Source organism: Trichoplusia ni, chromosome 1 (assembly GCF_003590095.1).
Source record: "Trichoplusia ni isolate ovarian cell line Hi5 chromosome 1, tn1, whole genome shotgun sequence".
In the NCBI taxonomy this organism is placed as follows: Eukaryota; Metazoa; Arthropoda; class Insecta; order Lepidoptera; family Noctuidae; genus Trichoplusia; species Trichoplusia ni.
In genome coordinates this window covers 5,685,774-5,705,219 of record NC_039478.1, presented here as the reverse complement: position 1 = coordinate 5,705,219, position 19,446 = coordinate 5,685,774, and the positions used below count along the sequence as shown (strand labels likewise).

At 34.8% G+C, this 19,446-nt stretch overlaps 1 protein-coding gene across 1 annotated transcript in view; it reads right to left on the bottom strand.

The window, feature by feature from the left end:
* LOC113491850 (dual 3',5'-cyclic-AMP and -GMP phosphodiesterase 11-like) overlaps nucleotides 1-19,446 on the bottom strand; it is a 193,328-nt gene that overhangs the window by 124,531 nt on the left and 49,351 nt on the right. The window contains 2 exon segments of the mRNA XM_026869030.1: nucleotides 1,057-1,098; nucleotides 17,586-17,612. Coding sequence (XP_026724831.1) covers nucleotides 1,057-1,098; nucleotides 17,586-17,612 — 69 coding nt within the window.

Here is a 19,446-nt window from a genome sequence, read left to right as displayed (position 1 = left end):
GTTTCACCGATGATTGAATGGTGAGTGTTTAGCAGAAAACTTGTATTTAATGGCAGTGTGGGGCACATTGCTCATTGTATACAAACGGAGCAGGAAAACACGGACAATAAACATAGAGGTCGGGTAACGATTGACGAGTCGTGGTACGCACTCACTCCTTTACATAGGTACGTGAGCCGCGTGGCATATGGAGACAGTTATCAGCAGTAGACGCGCTAGGAGACGACCACGGGACTAATGAATGAAGTGCGGAGATGCTACCGCGTTCAAACGCGAACTATAATGTATGCGGGAACCCGCTCCTACGATACTATGGCATTGATACAACCAGATACTAAAAGATAACACACAGATAGTTTACAACTACGTGAAAGTAATGCCTTTGGCAAATGCAGTACGAAAATATCGTCCGGACATGAGGACATTGTTAATTGCATAATATTATGATAAGAATGTAATTAATCAAGATTAAAATTAAAGTTAAGATACACATTCGGTAGTTAAACTAATTATTTACAAAATGTGATAAGATGTCTGGCACATTCTATTTACCCAGTTTCCGAACCAAACATGTTAACTTTGATGATTGGGGCAAAAATCTGTACCAACTTGCATTCTTTCTAAAGATTCAAAGATAAAGAACCGCCTCCACAACCACAATCCTGGTTAAAGATCACATAATAAAGAAGCAGGATATTTGTCTAAGTTATATTCTTGATTTTTCTTATATTATTTTCTCTCTCCAGTATTTCTCGTGTCCTGTTTTACCTTACAGGAAATGTCGCCAAAAATCTTTCAACAATGAGGAAAATTGGATTTTATGACATTAACTAATGCTTTTTTTGTGATTAATATTACATCATCTAAATATTAAATAATTTATCAAATGCTTCGAAAATCATAGTAAATTTAACAATATACTTCCAAAAAATATCTACAAATAGTCATAAAGCAAATAAAACAATATATACAAACCTTAAAGAAAAAAATGCACTGCCATGTGGTTGTTAGTAATGATTTGCATGATTTAAAAAGTAATCGGAAAAAAATACTTACGAAAATAGAATCCATCGGTTGGGTCGCATGTACGGAAATTACCTGAAAATGTAGAAAAATACAAGGAGTTAATTTCATCTATTCACTTTCAGACATTCTATGTATATTTTTATTCCATTATTTCAATAACGCTATGTTTTGATATGGTTTGACATCTACTACCACTATCTTTAAGACCTAATTAGCGCTAGTGTTGGGTTTCAGGGAACGAACTTGATCTCAATGTCCTTGAAGCAGAACTCGAATCTGACGGGAGTTAACCTACTGACAATTCTTAAAAACAGAGTTCTATTGGATAGTCTATTGATAGGCATACAAACGGTATACCATGCCATGAAGCTACATCTAAAACAAAATCGGTTAGACCACGGGTGAAGACGCAGAGCTAGAATAATTTCAGAAGAATGAACATGACAAACATACTTGTATTTTAAAATTAAATGAAGCTAGGACTAAAATTTTTGATAACATTAATTTAAATTTTAAAAACTTTTGTATTTTTTTTCTAAAACGAAGCTTCTGATTCATGTTTCATAGAAAAACTATTTTAATTTTGTAATAGTTATTGCCTGGCAATTATATATTGTTTCATATTTTTTACTTCTAGAAAAATCTTCTGCAATGTCAGGTGCTACGTTATATAACCCAAAAAAACACCGAGTATAATAAAAAATCCGTAAAGGAAAAAATAAACTAATTAATTTGTTTGTTAAAAATTCTATAAATTTAATATGGACGACAAAAAGAAGTTAAACAATTCTTTTAATAAGTCACATTGAGGTCCTGGAGAGCCATTAAAAATTAGATTCTCGACTCCCAACGTTTTCGTGTGAACGTGTGAAAGTATATTTGCCACTTCAATTCGGTATTCCGTAAGAGCGCGGAGGCGAGCTTTCAACCGAATCTGTTTGTACATTTTATTAAGGCATTATGCAAAGACATATGTACCCCGAAATAAAGTCATTCGTTTGAAAAAGATCTGGAAAACAATCGAAGAATCACCTATTTACAGGTACTTTTTTGTAACGACGTATTTACGACGTCGTCTTCAGAAATTCAATTTCAGCTTACGTGAAATCCTATTTGTGTTTCGACACAGGGTGAAAGATAAAAAATCGGACGAAATTGATTTATCGGTCTGTGTTCATCATTTCGTTACGTAGTGTATTACGTGCCTTCACATACGTAAGTTTGTAGTTTCAGTACATCTTTTACCTCTATAAAGGATTCATTTAAAGTGCTTTTTATCTAAATTACATCACCAACTATAATAAATTTCTTTTTTACGAAACCGTTGTAAATTATATGAAATATATCAGTTTAAAATGACACTAATTGAAGTATAATTAATTTAATTGAGATCTGATTATTGATATTTCACTTATATCTGATTATAGCTTTTAGCATTAGTTAAATAAAAATCGAATTCATTTATTCTATTACAAATACTATTAGAGCATATTAGGCATTAAGTACCGAAGACATTAAATCCAATTTATTTTGGCTCTTTAAAATTAAGTTTGACTCGCGATCCCGCCGCGTCTGCTCATGATTAAGGACTCCGGTTGGGTCCGAAACTAGTCGGGCTACCCCGATAAATACGCGTGAGTAAACCGTTACATCATTTAATAATCTATAAAATTAAGTCAACCTTTTTGCTTTAGTATTAAATTGAAAGCAGATGAACAGATCTGTCAATTTCACATATTCGAAAAAAGAACTCCAATAGACAGTACCTTACTTATTCAGGAAATTTACAGACTCTCCAATCAGGCTCAGATGAGAAAAGAACAAGACGGAAAATTGTGGCATAGGGTCGCAAATATGATTCAGTAAAGGAAGTAATTACTGATAGAAAGTTTGGATGGAAAGCATACTAAAAATGCACCAAAGAGTCGTTCCCTTTTTAGAAGGAGACTTAGAGCTCATTCAATGCTACATCGCAATAGCATAGTCAAAAAACTTCTAATGGGGCTTATTTCAAGTGACATGACTTTGATTGGTCGGCTTAATACACTTGTGTGATTTAATCAGCTTCAGTGTTTGGAGGAAATATGCTTGCAAAATGCAAACCTTCGTAATATGGGTAGGGGCTTGTGCCCTGCAGTAGAACGGAGAAATGTTGCTTGTTTCCGTGCTAAGGTGTTTGTCAGCACAAGCATCTGTATTATTGTGTCATCACTGCGACTTTCCATTTTACCTCCAGAACTCATTTTACTGGTGAAAATTTATTGATCACTTTTAGATGTCAATTAATGTATATGGTGATAAAGGCAGCTATGAAGTAGATACCATTATTTGGCAGTCAGTTTCTTCGTAGACATTGAAATTTAAACTGCTATTGCTTTGATAAAAGTATTTCAACGAAATTTAATGCTGAAAACTTATGTGTAGAGGAAGTTGATAATATAAAAAGCACGACAAAACATCGAATGGGTTTTTCTTTTTCTTCAGAAAAAACCTTAGAAAATTCTCAATAAAAAAGTAAGAACCTCAGGCGTACATGTCGTGTTTTTGACAATTATAATCTTGTTTTCTTCAAGAAACTAAAATTTAGGTTTATTATAAATATTTAAATTAGTGGATCAGGTGTTTTCTTTTTTCACAAAAGTTCAAAATCGCTCGTTTTATTTTGATTTTGTCCATCATGACTACTCAAACTGATGCATCTGACGTATCAGTCAGATCTTACGACCTCATACACAGTTTTCTATTATCTAGTTTTACGACATTGATCACGTCTTTATACTTAAATTCCCATACAGATCTAATACTCTATAAAATTAACATAATCTATTTTTATGTTCTTAAAAGTAACCCTTAGGGATATAAATCCTTTCAAACAAAGTTAAGCACTTTTATACAACGTGCCTTAAGAGACCCCAGTCACATTATAAATTAAGGGCTTTCTATTTATGATAATAAACAACTTTCATCAAAACAAAAAATACCAGCAAATTAGGAGACTGACTCGCGTCACAAGTTTTTATAGCTATAGCAGAAATACATACCTACTTGATCTTAGAAAATTGCAGCTGTCTAGATATCACCGTTCCTGAATGTAGCCTGGTAAGAGACAGACGTAAAGTTAGACATAAGCGTCTTATAATAGTGTTTCGTTTTACTCTTTAGATCAGGAACCCTTAAAAATTGGCTTTCATCGCATGGACCGACGTATTTGGAATTCACTGTGCTTCGTGTTTCAAGTACTACTTACTATACACTACAATGGTTTAGAAGAGAAGTTCAGGAGATTCTATATTGAGTTATCTCGAAGACTTTCTTATATCATACGCCTTAATTATCCAATGTAACCGTCAAACGCCATTTGACAAACAATATCGGATTAGGAAGATGTTCCTTCGGCATTAATTCGAAGATACACATCCAAAGGTACTCAATATTAAATTAGATTGATTGGGTTGGGTCCTTAAATATTGTGCGTAGAGACTTTCATTCGTCTTGGTGTCGATAAAAATGATGATCATCTAGAACTATTAAACACATTAAATTTCAATGAGAAAAATATCAATAAAACTTTTCCACGTCCAAATTTCAACCAATCAATTTGGTAAAGTCGAATATTGAAATGTATTAAATAACGACAGCATAATTGATTGTGCAATATAACAAGCAGAACAAGATTCATTGTAGCGAATTCAGTAACAGAAAACTGAATTAAATAACAGTATATTTTAGTTTTGCCAGTTTTTGGCATCCAAGCTCACTGCAAATCAGTATTATCTCAGTTACGAAATTTAGGTCAATGTGTAAAGAAAATTTAAGTGTCCCTTTTTTTACATAAAATTTTATTGAGTCGGGAAGTGCCGATGATTGTGCCAAGTGCGAAACAAACACAGGTTCTTAAGATGTTGGCAAAGTTTACATAATTTATCATTAGGTCGCAGAGCTGAGCCAAGCATGCTCCTGATTCTTATCAGACATTACTTCAACAATAAGTAGGTACATAAAATAGAAACCATATACATATAAGAGGGTTAGACAGCGCTTTATATGTATAAGATAACAAGAGCCGCACTCCCCAGACCCAAAGTTTATATTTTACGTGACAATCTTTCGGACTAACCCCGAAATCCGAAGCCTTCATTAAACCATAATATAACTTGACACTTTACAAAAGATTTCTTAATAAATTCGCAAGTAGAGTACCAACAAAGATTTAATAAGGGTCCAAAATAAATAACGACTACCCAGTCTAGTCATTTTACAGAAGGGATCTTGAAAAGAGACGCCTTAAGAAATAATATCGTTTAAATAAATTAGTGTCATTTATCTGAGTTCTCCGACATGCGTCTTAGTTGGGACTTTAATAAATTATCGACGATATTTTCTCAAGTTACATTATTTAAAGTAAGGGACAATTTTGATTGACTGCCGAAGTTTCAACATGAAGTGTAATTAGCCACGGATATAACAGCTTCGAAGTTCCCCTTCAACATTCTTTAGTTAATTTCATCTATTCAAGTTCCGTTTATTTAGAATTGAAAATACCAGGCCTAACAACAAAGTATTTATGTACTATAAAACATTCAAATAATAGATATCTGGTTTCTTTTTAAATATGCTGAGCATAAAACTAAGTATGTCAAGCATAAAAGTGTATGCCAAGTGAATTGTTACAAAGTTAATGTAATAGAAAATTGTATTCCACGTCTACATTTTACGTTTGCAATTCGATAAGCCGTTAAAAGCAACGATAGAAATATTTTGTTTCATGCCTCTCATATGTCGTGGGAGTCAAGTTAAGTATTACGTGTGAAAACGCATTTTATAGCCATCACCCCGACGTTGGTGTAAATTCACATAAAATAAATTTCCGCGCCAGACGTCTCGAATTTCACACTGTAAAATATTTCACGTGACTTCAGTGTCAGTACTGACACTAACGCCGCGTTCCCGAAATAGAGTGAGCTTAGGTGCTGCTCACACCCTTACTCCTTACAGACGTGCGAGCACCAGCCGAAGATTAAGCACCCTATCATGACAAGCGAACGGTTCCGTGCAAATTACCGGGATTTGCGGTTCTGCCGACACTTAAATTACTCAGATATAACGCGCTATATATCACAACGTCGTGACTCAGAAGTACTCATTTCAAGGCAGACATTTTGAAAAATATTATTTGTTTCAAAAAGGAAAATGAACGAAACAAAATAGGCAGCTAAATTTTTCACATATTGAATATCAAACCTTTTCATTTGCCCACCTGACAGGCTAATACAATTTTGGATGCATGAAAATACTTCGTTTTGTACCTTTCTACTATGTTTGGTAAAATTTTCTTCCGCGCTTTTAAAGTCCATTATTGTGTTATCAACGGAAGGTTTCCAGGCGCAAGCCGGATGTGAAATTTTCCACAGCAGCTTCAGGATTGCTTGGAATTGGCGGGATTCGTTCATTCACTAATGTATTTTTGGCCTGCCGTTCGCAGTTGGAATGGTGTCATCGCCACGCATGTGGGATTGTGGGTTGGCGACCCCTGTAGCAATGCAAACAAACAGCTGATCGATATCGCTACAACGATGAAATCGTGTCCCAACAAGCAATAGCTGAGTAGACACACGATCGTTGACACTGATACGCGAACGCATTTGCCGCCAAACCCGGGAGCCGGCGAAACGTATGTTAACATCGTAGTGATAAGGCGTATTTTGCATTGCTCACATTGAAGCAAGATACATAATGACCTATGCCAACGATAAGGTTATTAAAGGTTTCATCCGCAAATTCTAAGACTTTTAGGAACATATTAGACATAAAACTTGAATAGAAATACACGTGTTGACCTCCTCGACGTCGGAATTCTCTCCACAGATCCATACAAATAAGTCTGTATAAGTATAGTTGGCCACAGCTTTACGGAGGGTAGCCGCCAGGTGTTTTATATTCAAGGAATACAACAACAATACCGTGACTTAAATGGATTTACTTTTTTGTATGAATAACGCACGAACGGTTCATTTTAAAGAGTTTAATGTAATGTGCAATATACGTGACGAAATAAGTCTTGTGATACCTATTATGTAGGAAAAGTACTTTTATTATGTAAAAGGGAATAACGTCGATGCTTTTAATGGAAATTGAATTACAAAGTCTTTGAGAGATGTAATAAAAAGCTATTTCTTTTCATGACATTGAATGGATACGCCATTGTATACGTATAGTTGTTGTAATATTCAAAATCAAATGCAGCCAGAGTACGAATGGACTTAACAACCTGGCAACAAAGGTCAGACAGCTGAAATACTTGAATTATATAAAGCTCTAACCAACGGATTAATCACAAAATACCTCCGTATTTTACCTTAGCTATAGAGCTAAGAGCGAAACAGACTCTCTCGGTAAGATAGGGTTACAATAATGACGGGTACCCCAAGGCCAAGTAAATGTTCCGCCTAATGTAATGATTGGGAATCGACACGTTTACCAACTGATGTTATATTTGAAAAAGCTAAGCATACTAAAATGACATAACCAAAAGGGGTACTCAGGGAAGATACATCCAAAATTAAAAAAAAGGACATACAGAAAATTCTTAAATACTACTTTTAAGAATGTTTGCGGAGTATCTAAGTGTCGAGTATATCAACAAGCGGGAACTTTTAGAGCCGAATTCACAAACTATACTATGCCTAGAAGTATTTTTGAATATGTTTATGTTTTTACCATTTCAGTTTACAACGATAGGGACATAAGATTTAACTAAATTTCAGTTAAATGAAGTTATAAATACAGTAGCTTTCTATCTGCAATGCAAAAATCGCTTAATAGGACTGATGCGAGGGGCAAAATACAGATTATATGTTTAAAAACTGTTTCCGAACAAGTATTTAACTGGATAGCGTGACTAATTTTGGACCCAAAAAGACTCCTCCAAATTGAATTCCATGAAGTAAACGGTTATTTAATTAAAACTTCACATATAAATATACTGATGAGAGTGATGATGATGGTTTATATTGAAACCGTAGTATACCAATAGATGTGTTTGGTTTGGATGCGTCCGAACTCGAAACTAATACGTAGTTGCGTAGATCTCTGGAATTAGCCGTCACAAACAAAAGCCGACCGACAGGCGGTGCCCACGTGCTACACCATCCATATATTTCATAACGATTACAAAGATAATCTTTTACTAATATATATGATCGTAATAGATAAGCTTTGTAATTAAAATGTTATGTTACTAATAATGAGTAATTCTCGCATATTTCAGATAGACTTCCGTATAGATATTAGATGTCTAGATTTGATTTTGAATTGCATCATTCTGAACATACTTAAATACACTTATCTGAAAGTAGTATTGCAAAAAAAATGTACGTTTGCGTAATATTGTGAAAACAAATATCCTACTTCATCATATCCTACGGTTTCATCAGAAAACAAATGAATGTATTTTCATTGATAATCTTACCGGTAAATTTGGGTTGGAAAACATTTGAAAATTATTTTTGGCCGTTCAAATAACCAAACAAACTCTTTAGCTTTATGATATTAGAATAGATAGTGTCAAAATAGTTGCTCGAAATTTACACTTTATCATAATTTATTCCACATCTTAACATTCTAAAAAAAACTACGAAGAAATCACAACTTTTTTCATTAAATACTCTTACCAAGCAACAGAAAAACGCTTTAAACTCATAAAAAATATTGAAATAACTACCGAAACAATGTAATACAGTAGCAAGTAATAGGTAACGCTGAAGGAAATTCGTTACAGAATCGAGTTACACGTGGAAAACTGCGATAAACTCCGGTGGTACGCGGTTTGTAAATAATCATTGCAGATGTATTGAAGAATGTTTTTGTGGGACTTTATGCAACATGCAATTATTTTGTGATGTTACGAACGCAGATCTTTGTTTAGAAGGTTTTATTCAGCGTCACATTTAAAATACGTAAATTAAAATCGTTAAGTGCGAGTCGCTTAAGGTTTAGTGCAAATAGGCTTAAGGAAAACCAATTAATCCTTCACTCTTATAACCATACCAGGAAGGGAAATGGAAAGAAGTCATCCTATGATACAATCTTGTTAAAAACATAAAACGAAAGACGGACAGACAGCTTCAGCTATAGCGTCCTGTTTTTACCCATTGGGAACCCTAAATATGAAATTAACTTAAATGTTAAACTAGCACACATCGATAAAACGTTATGAATCATGAAACATTACTACGATATAACATATTCTAGTTCCAATGTTATAGCTACATTCCGTGGCATAGAAGCAATGCGTAAACTTCCCTAATTTCCACATGTTATTAAAGTTGTTTTAGTGCTTATCCACGAACTGACAGAACATTCTGTTCAACAAACTATCTTAGTCAAGTGGTACAAGTATGTTGTATGTAACCCAACACACAAGTATTTAGAGAAGATTGTATTATGTATCAATCAAAAACTTTGATACAACGTAACGTTGTTAAAGCTAATTAAAGATTTTCATTCAATAATCCTCTTTCATTGAAAGATATTTCTGTTTATTTTATTTTCAGCTTTCAATCAAATTTACTCTTTCTTCTGATTCAGATTTGTTGGATAGCTTTTTGTCTGTTTTCAATCTTTCTATGGGTACATGACAACGAAAATACTCATTTAACCTGCACGGATAGTCGTATGGTTAAGGTCTTCACGCCAAACCATTTGATGGCCGCGTGTTCGCGATCCATGCAGGAATCTGTACGATCAACGAATACTTGACCTGAGTCTGGTGGTGCTGTGACTTGAATATTGGTAGAAAGATTAAATTACTTAATGTCAGAATCACTTAAAAATAAAAATAACCACAATAAGTCATGACGGGTCGAAAAATTTAGCACAAAACATATTTTATTATAATATTTAGTTGCACAGTTTTTAAATTTTCTTTCCTATCCACAAGAACCAGCAAAAACTCCACATGTGCCAATTCGTAACGATCATTGAATGTCCACAAAGACATGAAATATGACAAAAGTATCTATTTTGTCATGTTTCATGTTGTTATGGGTTTGGAGTATCTACTCCAAACACATAACATAGGGCGAATTGGTATTGGCATAAGATAGATATTGGTACAGGCATATACGAAGTAAGAAAGAACGATATCGATCGTAAATATCGAACAACATAATTCCCATTGAAATGGGGTTAACCGTCGTCAAATCAATGTCACGTTTGCACTTGGGAAGCTGAAACGACAGGAGATATCGAATGGATTGTGATAATACGATGTTCCATAATAAGTCGATGTCATGTCAATCCTAACGCTTTGCCCCAAGCTGATTTAATTTTGAAAAGAGGATCACCTCTTTTTAAATCGACCTCTTTTGTTCTGGGGCGATGATAATTATCAGATTTGAAGATCAAATCTACTTTTGCCGTATACTGCAGCTTAGCATAGATTATACCTCATTGGATAAGCTCATGCATGTTAGAATATCCATGAAGACTGATACAAACAGAATACTAGATTGAAGAACAATCCGATATTCAAAATGTGGCTTAAATAGGTCACACAATGCTTTTTTGTTTTGAAATACCTAAACATTTTCTTTCAGGAATAAAATATCACAATGCTTTTTATCCACAGATACTTTTATACCTACTCTTGAGGTATTCGTTTTCGTCCGTTGCTTAACAGCGATCTTTCCAACCATTCATCATATTGATAATGCGAATTTTAGCTTTAAGTTATGACGGTTCTTGAGATACAGCCTGGTGACGTACGGATATACATTTATGGGATTGCGTTTTAAGACGGTTCGGATCTCTCAAACACTAGTTCTGCCTTTGATATTTCAATCAACCAATGAACATTTTATATGGTAAATCAATGATTACAATGGGGTAGGCTAATTTTCTAAAAAAAAATTCTTTTTTTTATTTTTACTATAATTTGGAAGCGCTGTGCAGAAACATTATTCACTAGCTGTTGCCCGCGACTTCGTCCCCGTGGGTAGAAGATATAAGTTATAATTTAGGTTTACCTGCCCGGTTTTTTTCACATTTTCCATTGTATCTTAGCTCCTATTAGTCGCAGCGTGATGGTTAATAGCCTAAAGCCTTCCTCGATGAATGGTCTATTCAACACAAAAATAATTTTTCAATTTGGACCAGTAGTTCCTGAGATTAGCGCGTTCAAACAAACAAACAAACTCTTCAGCTTTATATATTAGTATAGATTATCTTTTTCTTACATTAATGTACTGTGGTCAAAAATGTCTGTAATTTTTGACCACGGTACATTCAAATACGTTGCTTGAACTTGCTTGCATATTACATAACTCTACAATACACAGTCCTCTGTAAATTCAGCAGTGGTTCGCTCACAGGAATTACGATCGTGGCAACAAAACAATAAGATCATAACTCTGTGTAAGTAATTTGAATTTCTCCAGTAAGAACAGCTCGTAATTGTTCAATGAACGTGAATGAGATTAGGAAACAATAGAATCTAATATCTATGGCTTTTGTTTGTTATATTATGGTAGTAAAATTATTTACTACATGTGGCATGACTGAAAAGTGAATCGGAAAAACCTGTCAGGTGCGAGTCAGACTCGCGACACGACACCGAAGGTTCCATAAAACTAGGGTGAAAAAATACAACTGCAAGTTTCAACTTAAGTTTGGTCCAGGGCAGACGGACGGACTAACGGACAGAAACTTCACCCTAGCCTTTTCCCAACTATGTTGAGGTTGGTTTCTTACCTGACCTTCTTAACACAGTTACCTGGGCAACACGATACCCCTTAGTCAGACTTGTTGTCAGACTTTCTAGCTTCTGACTACCCGTAACGACTGTGAAAGATGTAATCGATCAAATTGTGCAATTGTAGTTTAGACGAGCTCCTGGCTTTTTAACCTAAAAAAGGAGGTTACTCAATTCGATCGTATATTATTACTAGCTGACCCAGCAAACGTTGTTTTGCCGACTTTTTTTTTCTACTTGTATGTATTTTTGATGCCACATTATATAAAAAATAAAAACAATTTTTTTTTAGTGTGATCAATTCAATCCAATCCAAATCAATTATCACTTCGAGGTATGAAAAATAGATGTTGTTCTATTCTCAGACTTACCTAATTGTATAGAAATTTTCATAAAAATCGGTCGAACTGTTCGGAGGAGTACGGTAGCGGTAGCTAACATCGTGACAGGGGAATTTTATATATTAGAAGAATATGATTTTTATGATATATTTTTATTTCTTTAGTTTTCATTATAGTATTAATCCGTCATGCTCTTTAATTTAACGTTGAATTAGCACGAACAGAACAAATGCACTTAAAAATTAATTGTTTTTATTCATAACTTTTATATGACGGACTTTAAAAAAGTTAGTCTTAATTAAGTTTTTAAACAACGTGAAGTTTAATAGTGTTTTCTCACGGATTGATAACTTTATTTTTTTGTTTAGATACAGTCTAGACGTGTTTTTATCTTTAGTATTATCGTTACATATATTTGGTCCAATGTTGGTATAAGATTGTTTCAATTAATTTTTTTGTCTCGCTTACCAAACGACTTTTGTCGTCAGGCAGTTTTTTTAAACAATGATTATAAATTCTACAACTTTTACGCAACGCCATCCAGTCACTAAATACCTACACACACATCATAGATAATTTTCACCCAGATACAAGAAACTCGCTCATCAAACAAACATTTGTCCTAGGTGGGAATCGAGACTACAACCTCTGGTATTGCAGTTGGGGCTTATAACCACTAGACCAACAGGCCTGTCAAAGATTCTTAGATTCTAGAAAAAATACTATGTAATAATAACAATTGTATGATCGTTTCATAAAAAAATATTTTTTTTTTAAACGACTCCCGCACTAAGGAATTCAATCCTTGTGTCGCGCGGAGGTTTACAAATATACAACTCACATGCACAAAGACACCCAGACTCAGAACAAGCATTCGTAGATCACACAAATCCTTGTCCTATCCGCGACACGACGCGCACAGTGGGTTTGGCGTGGTGACCTCAACCACTCGGCTATCCGTGCAATTACCACTTAGTATCCAGAGTAACAACAAAATGAAGTACTGATTTACAACACCGTACAAGTACTTACAAACAAAACATTGGAATTTCGCCACCGAAAGATGAAACAACATGATTAAAAAACGAAAACCTTTCGATGGGGGAACAGAGCGATAAAATTTTATAGCTTTGTCTGATGACAGCTTTTTCATTGAAGCGTAATCGTATCTACGTGAGAGTACAGTTTTATACACCTGTTTTATCAGATTATGTTGGCTTTGCGATTTCTCGTGAAACTGTTTGTTTAAAAGGTTCATTTTTGCGTGGCTTGTGACTGATTTCTGATCTGTTTTCAGTTCAAGGGAACGAAGCTTTGAAATTAGCTTCAGTGGAGGATTCGACTCTTCCTCTCTTTGACGCTGGACCTGAAGCATCAGGCTGAGAAGCAGCTAAGACCATTATTGCGTGTTAGCGTTAGGGCCAATTAAGTACTAATGGATTATTTTTTAATATATTGTTCAGATTTATCCTATTATATTTACATGACTTCCACTGTCCTGTCACTGGATCTATTTGATAAATACATTAACAGTTGCAAGTTTTAAAAATTATGATTGTTACCTACAACTGCGGATAACACATTTAAACCACTATTATTATATGAAACTCAAACTAAACCCTTCTTATACCAATAAGACAGTACAATTTAACTTTTTTAAAGGAATCAAGATAATAAAAATAATTTGATTTCTACTTTAAAAAAGAGAATCTACCATATTTTTATATGGATACTTGAGTCGTCAAGTCGCACATATTATTTTACTTCCCCCATGGTGACAGTACGGAAGGGAGGATCCATCATGCGGCGCTTACACTTGACAGTTAATTCGGCTGCGTTGACACTCGAGAGGTACCTGACTGATCACTTGGGATACCAGCTACCAATGTTATAGCCTCCCCTTTAACACAACAAATCCAAAACACGAGGCGTATTAAGTGATTTACAGGAAAACGGGCCTTCTTCCTAGAGTAATAATTGCTATTATGGAAGAGTGACAGCACGTTATACGGCGTAAATTGGCGTTTTTTTTCAACAACGAAAATATTATTTCTTCAAAAAGTAAGTTCTCTGAATCGCAGACACGATACCTATTTGTATGATTACAAACTATAAGTATATTACGAAGTCTGAAACTCTCAAATGATCGGTGAAGACGGGGTGAAGTTATGATAAAAAAAACATTCAATTTGATCTCATTAAAAGACGACTGGAAGTTGTTATGTTTGATTTTATAGGTTTCAAGGAGTTTTTTTTTCTGTGTAAGCTTAAACTAAAGCACAGCCCCAACATGGCTGTTATATTCGCGAGCTGTTATATGTAATTGACATCTACCCAGGCGAAGACGCGGGCAATAGCTAGGTATATAATTATGTAACACAAACCCAACGAAACAATCCCCTGAACAAAAACAAAGTGAACATTCGTCCGCTGACCACTAAAAGTTGGCAACTTTTAAAATTAATTGAAGTTGTGACAGAACCTCAGATAATTTAGTGAACAATGTGTTGGTCGCGGTGTTGCCTAATTCACATAGTTCGTGAACGACACGAGCTATTAAATAAACCGCTTTACAACATCCAACATAAATATACATGTATGTATCTACATATTTAAGGGGTAAAATAACTTAGACAGATGTTGAGAGGAAATTTCCAATTAAGTGTTTATATAAAAAAATATGTTAGAAGTCTTGCTGATGTTATTTTATTCATTCGGCAAAAATAATATTTAGTAAGTGTATTCGTATTTGTCGTTCCTGAGAATTTCTTTGATATCTACACCTACAGTTTTCATGAGTATAATTATTTACATTAATAATGAAAAAGCATAAGAAAAAAACTTTGTACATGACTCTACACAGGATGAAATATTCTCTAAAGTTAAAAGTCGAACATGTGTTAAATAATCTTTTTCTTTTCAGAACATAATATGCCGGTTCTGTCATATATCGTGGTCTATCGCAGCTACAGTTTCACAAGTAGCTCTATTCTAGCTAAATTAATTTACAGTCGCGGTGCAGTGGCGTCTCGTTTGCCAGTAAAAACGTCATAAACGTGTAATTCCCCGGTCCTGACCTAGCTTTGGCACGATAAGACTTCAAGGAGAGGGCATTAAACATCCCTCACATGTCCTGAATAACTGCCAACAGTTTGAAACATTACTGGTCGTACAACCTTCGAATTTTATGTAGACCAAACTATATCAACACGAAATTATTTGATTCTAAGTTAGGCTATGTATGATTATCTTTTCAAGAATTATTCGAACTAACTCACTATAATTCCCTAACTAGCATCACCAGACTACGACAGCTTAAATTAACAACAAATATTAACGAAACACACGGTAGTCTGATTCGCTCATCCGTCACCCCTATCCTAAAAGCTCTGACTATTGGATAAAACGCCTACACAAACTAGCAGGCAGCATCCTGTTCCAAAAAACCAAATTCAAAAAACACACACATGTCCTTTGTTCTATGAGCGAAGATGGCTCACATCGTATTCGGGTATCATTCTGACCATTCAAATTAAGTAAATAATGATAGGAATTTATCTGAGAGCTCATTACATAAATAGCTATTTCAAATAGCATATCCTCCTGGGCATTCAAACTTACTCTATATCTGAATAATTCCTTTTTAATGATTTTACGAGGACCATTGCACCTGCAAGAAAAGTAATTGGACAATTATCTTAGCTTACAGTACTAGACAAATAATGAATAAAGGGCACTTTAAAGAAAAAGCCTACAAGATTTTTCAGCTAACGTTGCAAAAATGACACGTACAATTTAAACTTCAGCAAGAAATAAGAATATTCCTTTTTGGCACCGTCTTTGTCAGCTCATAAGCGTACGTGTACAAGGCTGAAAGTCTATTGAATCTTTAATAAAATACAAAATTTTCTTTATTATTAGCACCTATAAGATGGTTTCCATTTACATGAAGTACGAGAAACTTGATGATAATCGCGAATTAAATTTATCTATGAATATGTAAGCCATACACATATATGTATGTGTTGTGAACTTCCTACAAAAGCCAAACTACTCTTTGAGCTAATAAGCCTTTACGAGCACTTCCACCTCTCGGCAACAGTTTTCTTTATTCAGCAAATGAAAATGCTCGCGTGTAAACCTGTTAATTCCACTCCCATCAAATTTATTATAATGAGCTTTCCGTGTTCCCTGTGTTTGGATAATTAGTTGCTCCCGTTTTGTGAAGACTTTTGAAAAACTGTATGTTTTATTTTTTGTTATATCTTTTGGCTTTTAATGAAACTCTTTATTCTAATTTATTTGGTCAAAAGAATGTATTTTTCACTAACTGACCCACCGGTCCTAGATCCGTCGTTGGACAATGTTTTTTACTCAATATGACACCATTAACGTAGCTTTCTACAAGTGTAAGGAATTTATAAAATACACTCAATGTGTTCGAAGATTACCCTCTACTTAGCAAATTCACCCCTTTTTAATACAAGTATTAATTATTCTGTCATAACAAAGACAAAAGGACGTCAAAATGGACCCGACAAAATTTCAAAATTTTCCCTACACGATGGAACTCTAAATAAAGAATAGGGGGACATTGTTTCTGTTTCTGACAACGTCATGTCAAGTGTGATACGTCATCAATCGCCGTGACATCTGCTGTCATCAGCACCCGACAGCTGCAGGTTGCAAATGGCGGACGTAAAGGGACGGAATAGACTGAAGCCAAATTGAATTTTAGAGGCAAGTTTTGTAGCTAGCTTTTGTTTTGATCTAGAGAGATTAGTCGTCAGTGAGTTTGTCACCTATGAAAAGGTACAATACCTTTTGATAGTAACTGTCGTGAAAATGATTCATTATTAAATGATGTAACGGTTTACTCACGCGTATTTATCGGGGTAGCCCGACTAGTTTCGGACCCAACCGGAGTCCTTAATCATGAGCAGACGCGGCGGGCTCGCGAGTCGAACTCGGTTCGACCATTATTTTTCCAACAACTTTGATAGTAAAGACGACAGCATTCATAGATTTGACAAAGACTGACGTCAGACAAAGTGTTTATGCGACTGCACTATAGTTTGTGCGCTGTAGCATGGTGCGGGTGACAGTTGTTAGTATGACGTTGAAATCTATCAGTATGACCTGGCTAAGGGTACAGCTAGAATCATATTCCCTTTTTTATTATTATAAAAATAATTTTAATAATAAATTATAATCGAAGATCTGGTTAGTTTAATTTAATTAATAACCGTGATTAATGATTTAATTATACTACAAATATGGTACATCTGAAATACTAAAGTCATAATTGTAAATCGCGGCAACTTTCAAGAGTGAAACGAATCAAACTATAAACACCATGGTTCCCAAATGTTAATATCTAAAATCGCCAACCCGCTGTGAGCTAGCATGCTGATCACTTCCCTATACCGGAAGGCCTGTGCCAAAGAATATAGAACAGCACTACGTACCTGTGCCGAGAAGTGGGATGTATGTAACTGTGAACAATATAAAAATGTACAATAAGTACTTAACTTATTGTTTCTCTTAATCCGAATTTTTAAATCAAACTTTAATTTTAATCTAACATCTTAACATATTTTATTGACCAACCGAATGTAAAATATCCAGCACCCACGAGACAATGACTCAGCTTTGGGCGGATGAGTTAAAGCCCAATAAAACTATCGTAATCACAATGTATAGTGTAGTGTCACATGATAACTATAACAGTGAAGACGTAACACATGTTTATTGTTCACATAATACGGCAAAATACGGCTGGCATCTACCTTTTTATTTCCTTTAGTACTGTAATATTTTTAACATTTATATGTATCTTCCGACCTATATAACGGTTCTGCTCTCTTTAAGTACTTATGCTTGTATATACGAAATACAAAAACAGCTTCCTTGGCAACAAAATTATCTCCATAAAACTCGCTACAAAGTTCAAAGTACAAAATCACGTGTTTTTGTTAAAGTAAACAAAAAGCTGATATTCTCTCAATATTATTACATGATAACCATGATATACAAAGAAATAACGTTCGATACAGCAGAGTGAAACTCTAGCATGAAGCAAACACCTGACATCGTCGCCCAGTTCATTAATTACGTAACGTCCAGGCGTAACGAACTTGACCTCCAAACCCGACCTTGAACCAGGAACAAAAATAGGAAAACGCTGAGATGATGAATGAAGCGATTTTATCATAACAGCGTCGCACTCTATTCCTTGGGAACAAAACGCCTTTGATCCATTGTGCGTGCGATATGGATAATTTATTATTCTCCTAGTTTTCCTCCCCGCTGTGGTAACAATTAATCATAACAACGTAAGAAATTAATTATCAACTTTTCCCTCAAAACAAATGCCTGATAGTTTACATTAGGGAGAATTAATCAAAATGATGCGCGTGGATGATGATTATAAGGAAAACTGAATTGTCTTTGAGGAATTCCTATCCGCAATGAGAGAAAAGGGAATTTAAATGTACTAATAAGGAATCGTGTAATTGGAGTCCTAACTATTATAATGTTTTCCCATTTAAACAGTTTTCCGTCTTATATTATTAATTTTAGAGAAAATTTCTTAAATTAATTCCTCTCCCTCCAACTATAATATTACCAAAACCTAACAAGCATCAGTAGGTACAAAAAAGCCTAAAGGTCCATTAGCAAACTTAAGAGTCCATATATTTTCCGCGAAACAATTAAAGAGAATGCCTTTTTAAATTAAATTCTCAAAGCTAACAGTCTCTAGAAGGGCTTAATTTCCATATATCAGTGTTCCGCTTAGAATTATAGACCTCGCGTCTTTGAGGGTTCCTTCAAAATACCTCCTTTTACGTTCATATTTTATAGCATTAAAGTTTTAATATCAGATTCAAGATAGCTCTGACTGTATACCCGTTTTGTCCTATGATATTCTTAAGTGAGACTTGCTATATAAAAAGCGACTAACCATTACACTGTATTGCAGCATCTCGCTTCCACAAAGGGAGCATTCACGATCTGAAAGATCATAGTACAGGCACGGATGAGAAGGAAAATGAGAGCAACGCATCGCAGTGCTTAGAAACAATCGGTCCTTCGGGACGGTGCCGTCGTCAAGCGGACTCGAGCGGTGTCAGATCCTCTCGCAGTAATACAAGGCAACGATGCGCATGAATAAAAAATGTTCCACGAAGTCTTAAATCTCTTAGTGACAGTTTTACTCTTAAACGTTGACCGTAAAAGGAAGAGCTTAGAAGCGAGCATTTAACATTTCTGAACAATAAAGTGACTTCACTGCGATGGTGCAATGCGCTAAAATATTAATATTAAGAT